This window comes from Myotis nattereri, assembly GCF_964212035.1.
Source record: "Myotis nattereri genome assembly, chromosome: 12".
In the NCBI taxonomy this organism is placed as follows: Eukaryota; Metazoa; Chordata; class Mammalia; order Chiroptera; family Vespertilionidae; genus Myotis; species Myotis nattereri.
The window spans coordinates 56,025,700-56,034,389 of record NC_138087.1 but is presented as its reverse complement, the minus strand read 5'-3'; the positions used below and the strand labels follow the sequence as shown (position 1 = coordinate 56,034,389).

Below are 8,690 nucleotides of genomic sequence, written 5' to 3'. Positions count from 1 at the left end.
TGGCTCGCTGTGTGACCCTGAGCAAGTCCCCTTCACTTTCTGCACCTCCGTTTCCTCATTTGAATGAGAAGAGAATGAAACGGGATGGGTGGTTTTCAAACTTTAAGACATTGGAACCCCTTCTTTGAGTAAAATCAGAATTAAAACTGATCAAACTGGAAGCTCTCCTTGTCTGTTGGAGGTGGCGCTGCTGGGGGACCTGCTCACATCCCCTCCCTACTCAGCACCTCCTAGCCTCTCCCACTGACCACCACTCGATTGTACCCGAGGTCTGCAGTTAATTCCTCTTGATTGGAAGGGGAGATAAGACACTCAGGAGGAACAGGGAGGCTGAGGCCCTGGAGAAGGTGGTAGAACCGTACTGCTAATAAGCACACTTCACAAAATCAATGGAATCTCCTCAAATTTTCCCGAACAGAACTGGATATAGACACAGAGAGCAGGGTGGACAGAGCCCTGTGATGAGGGAGCTGAGCAGGAAGACTGATGAGGCTGGGTTTACATCATAATTATGTGCAAAAAAATTAATACATGTTACACTGTCTGATATTTTCACCAAAACCAAAAAGGTAGAAGAAACATGATTGTCCCAACCTAACGGCTTCTCATTGGTGAGAGCCCACGGCCTCTGCAGAGGCTGAAGAACATGTGCTTCCTTTGGAAATATGTTCTCCTAGAGCCTGTGTTTTCTACCCTATTTTCATAGATGTGATGATGTCACAGGACCCCTGCACCCTGAAAATAAATGTTTTTAAGGACAGTCTTTGGTCTCTTTGTCCTTGGAATGCTCCTGTGGGTGGCCCAAGGCCCACAGATCCTTCATCATCCCTATGCATCTTGCCCCTTTTTTCCTTGCCTGTATCCTCCTTACCTCTCACCTGGGCCATAGTCACAGCCCCAACCGAGCACCTTGCTTGCAGTTATTAACCAGTCCTAATCGTCTGCCGCTGGCCTGATTTTTCCAGCTCCCTCTGAACTTGGGTCTCCCACTATATAAACATTCTGGTATTTAATCCACTCACTTAGATCTGCCCTCTGCCGTCTTCCACATGCATGCAGGAGTGCCATTCTCCATAGGCCAGAAGAATGCAGACACTGACTCTGTGAAGGTGGGAGGGCCCTGGGCCCTGCACTCAGGTGAGACTGACTGGGGACGAGTGGGACAAGGTCACTGTCCTGCCAGGAAGCACAGATGTCCACTTTCTGATCAGAGCAGGAGATCAGGGAAGACTTCCTGGAAGAGAAGAGGAGGCATCTGAGCTGGGTTTGAGTGGCTGTGGGGGATTCCTGGCTAAGGAGAGAGCATGTGAAAGAAGCAGGGATAGAGGAGTGCTGCCTCGTTTGTGAATGGGGAGTAGTGACCATTGCAGCTGCTTGGGAGCTGAGGTGGCAGGTGGGAGGACTGGGGCTTAGGCCACACCCCTAAATGCCTCCATAGGAGGTTGGACTTGATGCTGTAAGCAACAGGCAGCATGGATCTCCGTCTGTCGTCAACTAAGTTATAACTGGGCTCGAGGAAGATCGTTTGAAAGCCAGTGTCCAACCCCAAATGTACCCACTTCCCACCTAAAATGTAAAAAGTCTGATTTTCAGTCAAAATTAATTTTTTTGGTCAGATTGCATGGTGAATTTAATCCTATGTTTTTAAGAAAACATCACCCTCGCCTCTCCCCCAGCGATGGATGACGCAGGTAAAATGAATAAGAATGAGCAAGTCAATCGACAGTGAACAGCCTCCTCTAATGAATTTCCTCACTCCCAGCCTTCGCCAGGGCCTCTGGGACATTAGATCAGAGAAAGATTATTATGCGGTATTTTAATTAATTAAGGGAAACTAAAGTGCCCTGGCGTCTGCATCGCAATAATGAATTCAGAACTTAGGAACTCATCACACAGGGCAGAACTGGATGCTGGTACTTGCACTCTCTGGAGTGTGAGCTCCTCTTGTCAGGACGGGCTCTGAGTTCAGCCTCTGCCACCTCCAGGGCTGAGAAGTGTGTGGCACAGAAAGCTGTTATCTGCGTCTCTTCTTCCTCATGCCTACATCTCCCCCTGCCAGGCGGGTATTAGGGAGTGGCTGGTTGTACAGGGAACAGTAAAAATCATTATTACTAGGAAGTAGGAGTGGGTGGAGGGAACAGAAGCCTCTCTCCATGAATCCACCCACCACACACATCTGCAGAGCCCCTACGAGGCACCAGGCTTCCCTGGGTGCTGAGGGGTCCACCCAATAAAAAATGTTGAAGAAATGAATAAACCCCCCACCTTGTCCCCAAACCTGCTCCTGCAGCTAGGTCCCCTGTGGCAGTGCTGGCACCATCACCCACTCGGTACCCCAGCCAGCAACACGGGTCGCCTCCTGGCTCCCACACCTGGTTCAGGTTAGCATCACTGGCATGGGCAGTACTGTCCTGAGTGGCCGTCAGCTTCAGGTGGCTCCCTCAACCTATCCTCCCACTGAAACAGAGACAGCTTTAGAAACCAAAATATGCCCCTTTCACTTTCCTTTCAAAGCTCTCATGGTTTCCCATCACTGGACAACGTGTGGATTTTCCCACAGGACCCATAGCCCCTTCGCTACTCAGCCCCTGCCTCCTCCCAGGCCTTCTTGCCTCTCCTTCCTCACACCATTTCTTCAAACCCTCCATGCTTTTTCAAAAACTTCATGTCCTTCCCTCTCCCAGGAACACCCTTCCTGCGTCTCTCTGCCCCGTTACCTCCTCCTCATCCAGTAGGATCCTGTCCCTCCCACCAGGCCTTTCCCTGAGGCTGAACTGTGCAGTAGAGTGAGAAGACATGAGTTTGCATCCTGGCTCCACTTACTATCTGAACATCTCTGGGTTCCATGGTTATTTATCGAGTGTGGAATATTAAGAGGTGCCTGATAAGGACATGGAGAAAAGGGAACCCTAGTGCCCTGTTGGTGGAGTTGTCAATTGATGCAGCCACTATGGAAAAATTAAAAATAGAACTACCATATGACCCATCAGTGTCACTTTGGGGTATTTATCTGAAGAAATCCAAAACACTAATTGGAAAAGACCTATGCACACCTATGTTCACTGCAGCATTATTTATAATAGCCAAGATATGGAACCAACCAAAGTGTACATAAGTAGAGGAATAGACAAGAAGCTGTGGTGCATATATACAAAGTAATATTAACCATACAAAAGAATTAAATCCTGCCATCTGTGACAGCATGGACGGACCTGGAGGCTATTATGCTAAGTGAAATAAGTCAGATAGAAAAATACAAATACTAAATGATTTCATGTACATGTGGAACTAAAAAAACAAAATAAATGAACAAAACAGGAACAAACTCAGAGAACAAATTGGTGTTTGCTAGATGGGAGGGGGAATAGAGGGCTGGGTGAAAATGGGTAAGGGATTAAGATGTACACACTGGTAGCTACAAAATAATCATAGAGATATTAAGTACAGCACAGGGAATATAATAAATAATCCTATATAATAAAAGGCTAATATACAAATTTACTGAATGGCAGAATGACCAGTGGAATGTCAGTTTGCTATGACATGCACTGACCACCAGGGGGCAGATGCTCAGCACAGAAGCTGCCCCCAGCCTGCAGGCCCCAGGCCAACCAAGGCGGGTACCAGCTGGGTCCCCCAACCATCGCCCTGCTGGTCGACCCACAGGGAGGCAACGACTGGTGGCTGCAGTGGCGGCGGGGGGTGGGGCTAGCAAGCAGGCGGCCAAGGCGGGTGCGGGGCGGGGGGCAGGGGGAGGGGCCCTGATCACCCTGCCGGTCACCACACAGATTATCCCTGATCACGGGCCAGGCCTAGGGGCCCTACCCATGCACAAATTTCGTGCATTGGGCCTCTAGTATTGTAATAACTGTATGGTGTCAGATGTGTACTAGACTTAAGGGGGGATTAGATTACTTTGTAAGTTATATAAACGTCTAATCATTATGTAGTACACCTGAAACTAAGATTGTATGTCAACTGTAATTAAAAAACTAAAAATATTTTTAAAAAAATAAAGTAATAAATCAGAAAAAAAGTGCTTGAGGGTAATTAGATGTAGTACATGAGATAAGTATTGTGGATGCCTATTACTATTTCTTCCTTCTGTGATCTCATGGCCTCTGTACTTCCATTTGTCACCGGTTCTGTAATTGTCTGCCTGCCAGACTGTGTGCTCCTGCAGGGCAGGGACTGCCTCATTCAATTCTCTGTCCCACAGCCTGCCTAGAGCCAGAAACTTAGCCTTTTTTTTGTAAACCAATGAATGATCTGAACAAATTAACCAGGTGGCCACCAGAGGTCAGCCTCACACCCAGAATAGAGCCAAACCAAATCAAAGTTCTTAACAGGCCTGGCATCTGGGGTCAGCTCAAGAGAAGCAGCGTCACTGTGACAGAGCAGCAGCTCTGATGGATGCAGCAAAGAAGCGGGGCTCTTAGAAGTCAAGTTTGACCCCTTGCCGGTTCATGCTAAACCTCTCAGCTTCCATTTCCTCATCTTAAAAAAGTGGTAACCCCACTGCCTATTTTACAGGATGTGTGAGGCCCAGTGGCTTGTAAAGGCGCCTGGCATAGCATCCGGAAGAGCAGAGCTCGGTGTAAGTTGTTGGGATGGGTGGATGCCTCAAAACCACAACATCTATAACCAAGTGAAATCCTGCGGGCAGTGCCTGCATTAAATGATGCCCAGTTCCACCTCCCTGCTCGAGCGCCCTGCATCCAGAGCAGTGGGCGTGAGTGCGGAGGAGCCACGGGGGGCTGAGCCGACTAGAAATATGACCTGACTCCTCAGTCTCAGAATTTCAGGGATCAGAGCCCTAGAAGGTTGTCCTTTCTCAGTCCCACCCCATTCTGGGTCACCCTGGACCAAGTTTCTCTTGGTTGAGAAGTACTGAGAAGCAAATGAGCAACGGATTTGTTAAAACACTAGGATGCTGCTTGATAGTCATTCACCCACCTACTCACTGCTGTTTCCCTGTTTCATGAGAAATTCTCACTTCTATGCAAAGTACCAATAGGCTCTGAGAGAGGCAGATAAAAGGTACACTTCGGGGGACAGTCAGGGTCACCCCAGCCTTAGACAAACGGCATAGAAAGCAGGTCCTAGAAAGGAGAGATGAAGGAACCAAAGAGACTCAGAATCCACAGAAAGCAGTTTCAGGTCAACTCCAAGGTCAGATACTGAACAAAATCATCTTGAAGCCTAGGTGAGATAACAGGATGTAAAGAGCCGGGGGTGGGGGGGGGGGTGCATTCACTAACTGAGTGGATCTAAAAGTAGGGCGGTTCGTTATTAACGTGGTAGAAAGGAGGAAGACAGGGAGAGAGGGCTGGTGCTGTGCAGTCGTCGTGGCCTGCTGGCTGGGAGTTTAAGACTAACAGTAAACATACTGAATTCTCAGGTTTGAACCTCTGGAAATCCCAGGATGTCCGGATGGCATATTGAGCTTGGCTTGAGGTGCGGTGTGTTTTGGTAGAGGTTGGGGGACAGTGCCAGTGGAAGGCCTGAAATGAGATCTGACATGGACTTGTTCCAAAACCAGAGCTTTTTTCCATGGGTCGTAAAGTTGCACTTTGTCACCCAGCCAGCCAGGAGAAAACAAAACTCGAAATACTGTGGAAGGGACTTCTGTACCGGGCTGGGGGTTGACTAGATGACTACCTGGGTCTGTTCCATCCCCAAGATTCTGTAAAGCATTCAGTAATAAGAAAATATTGACACACATGTATTTGCAAACAGAAGGTGTGAGTTTATTTGACTTCTAATTGAAATAAATTCACATTAAATTCACCCTTTCAAAGTATGCAATTCAGGGCTTTTTAGTATATTCACAAAGTTGTGCAACCATCACCACTATCCAATTCCACAATATTTTAAAACCTCCCCCGGAAATTCTCATACCCATTAGCAGTTACTCCCCATTCCCCCTCCCCCACCCCCTCGCAACCACTAAACTACTTTCTGTCCCTATGGATTTGCCTATTCTGGGTGTTTCATATAAATGGCAGCATACCCTATGTGGCCTTGTATGTCTGTCCGTTCACTCAGCATGTTTTCAAGGTTCATCCATGCTGCAGCGTGTGCCAGTACTTCATTCCTTTTTATGGCTGAAAAGTACAAGGACTATTCCATGGAAACATTTTGCTTATTCACTCAGTAGCTGATGGACACTTGGGTTGTTTTCACTTATTTTAAAGGAACGCTTATGTACATTCATTCTTTGCCCGTTCCTTCCCTCAAATTAAGGAAAATGAAGGCCAAGCAAGCAAAATAGTAAAAAACTGGTACTTAGAAAAGGAAAAGCACCCCTGATTTTTAGGTTAAGTCAATGAAGAATGGGGCCAAAATCTGACCCCTATCAAAACTCCCAATGCCTTCTAATCCCATGTCTGAGGGGAGCCCACCCACTAAGCCTGCAGGTTAACCATTAGAAAGCCCTGGGTCAGCAGGAAGAACTAAGGTCCAGAACAGTGGTTTTTAGTTTTTCTATCTTCCAGGGGTTCTTACAGTTTCATGGAAGCAACACAGGGCCTCCAAGGCGGCTGGGGTTGGGGCGCAGGTGGACAGGACTCTGAACCCAGTCCCATCCCTGCTTTAACCAGAGCAGCTCTGATTCTAATTATTTCATTTGTTGAGGTTCTAAATGTTCATTTGGAGCAAATAGAGGGGGTCCATGACGAAAAAGTTGTTGGCGACCACTGGGTAGACGGTGGTGGAATTCTTGGACTGGAGCTGGGTCTTCAGGGTGGACGTTCTTACGAATTCTTCTGTGGAACCTTGATGGTGACTGTCTTCACCTCTGTGTAGGCCTTAAGCCCGTCCTCCCCCAGCTCCCTCCCATTACCGGACTCCTTAAAGCCTCCAAACGGCGTGTGGCAAGTGACAATGTTGTAGGTGTTTACCCACACCGTCCCCGCTTGGAGTGCCTGGGTGAAGTACATGGCCTTGTCCAGGTCCCGTGTGAACACAGCGGCAGCCAAGCCGTACCTGGTGTTGTTGGCCCTCTCAATCACCTCCTCAATTTTCTTGAACTTGAACAGGGGCTGCACAGGCCCAAAGATCTCCTCCTTGGCAATCCTCATGTCATCTTGCACACCACCAAAGACGGTGGGCTTGATGAAGAAACCCCGCTCCCCAAAACGCTCCCCACCGCAGAGAAGTTTTGCCCCCTCCTTCTGGCCAACCCGGATGTAGCCCAGGATTCGCTCAAACTGCTCCTTGTCCACCTGGGGCCCCTGCTGGGTGTCCAGCTCAAAGGGGTTCCCAACTTTCCTCTGCTTAGCTTTCTCCACTGTTCTCTCGAGAAACTCATCATAGATGGATTCTTCGACGAAGGTCCGGGACCCTGCACAGCAGCACTGGCCCATGTTGAAGAAGAGGGCTTCGTGGCACTGCTCCACGGCGTGGCCCAGGTCAGCGTCCGCCAACACGATGCTGGGGCTCTTCCCGCCCAGCTCTAAGGTGACTCTCTTGAGGTTGGAATCTCCAGCCGCCTTCTGGATCAGGTGGCCCACCTCGGTCGAGCCAGTAAAAGCAACTTTGTCAATATCCATGTGCTGGGCCACGGCCGCTCCTGCTGTTGGGCCATAGCCTGTGATGATGTTCACCACCCCCGGGGGGAAGCCTGCCTCCTTGATGAGGGAGGCCAAGTACAGGGCAGAAAGGGGGGTCTGCTCTGCAACCTTCATGACCACGGTGTTGCCAGTGGCAAGTGCCGGGGCGAGTTTCCAGCCCTGCATGACCAAGGGGAAGTTCCACGGGATTATCTGGCCACAGACCCCCACGGGCTCATGCCGGGTGAAGCAGAAATGCTCACCGTCCATGGGGATGGTCTTGCCGTGCCACTTGTCAGCCCAGCCGGCAAAGTACCGGTACACCTTGATGACCTCATCCAGGTCCAAGACGTAAGACTCCTGGAAAGGCTTCCCGTTGTCCAAGGTCTCCAGTGAGGCCAAGTAGACACGATCCCGCTCCACTAGGTCAGCCAGGCGGTTCAGCAGCCGGCCCCGCTCAGAGGCATCCATCCGGCGCCATGGAGACCCCAGGCGGAAGGCCTCGCGAGCTGCTTTCACTGCCCGATCCACATCGGCTCGGTCCCCTTCGGCCACATGGCCGATGACCTCTCCCGTAGAGGGGTTGACTGTTGGGAAGGTCTTCTTGCTGACTGCATCTTGCCACTCGTTGTTGATGAATAGCTGGTTGTAGCGAATGTCTGGGTTCTGGATGGGGCTAGGAAGGGCTGCTGCTGAGGAGTACGGGGCAGTCCTGCCTCGGAGGCAAAGCAGTCGGGGCACCAGAGAGCGCAGCATGCTGACTACTCTGGAGAGGGACAGGAGGAACCAGGGTGAACAGGTGAAAGGGGCCCAGGTGGTCCCCCAAAGGCCCACCAGCCCAGACGTCCCAGGATTCTAGCATAAGGGCTGTCACCTCAAGAAGCATGGATTGCAAGGTGAACAATGGCCCTGAAGAACAATCTGGTCCAACTCTATCGTGTCCCACCTGTCCTTCGTCTTACTCCCTCCCCTCAAATGTCACCTTCTCAGCAAGGCCTTCCGTGACCACCCTGTATAAACTGCAGCTTTCCCCACCCCTAGCACTCTCTATCCCCATACCATGCTTTCTTTTTCTCCAGCTGACGTGCCAAATAGTAGCTTTACATGCGTATATGTTTATTGTCTGCCTCTCCCCAA

The 8,690-nt window shown here is 49.9% G+C and overlaps 1 protein-coding gene across 1 annotated transcript; it reads right to left on the bottom strand.

The window, feature by feature from the left end:
• Nucleotides 1-6,755: 6,755 nt before the first annotated feature.
• Nucleotides 6,756-8,315, bottom strand: ALDH1B1 (aldehyde dehydrogenase 1 family member B1; the record flags this gene model as incomplete). Its single annotated transcript, XM_081103708.1, has 1 exon — nt 6,756-8,315. Exon 1 carries the CDS (start codon nt 8,307-8,309, stop codon nt 6,756-6,758), a length of 1,554 nt encoding a protein of 517 aa, XP_080959834.1. The 5' UTR covers nt 8,310-8,315.
• Between the last annotated feature and the right edge of the window lie 375 nt (nt 8,316-8,690).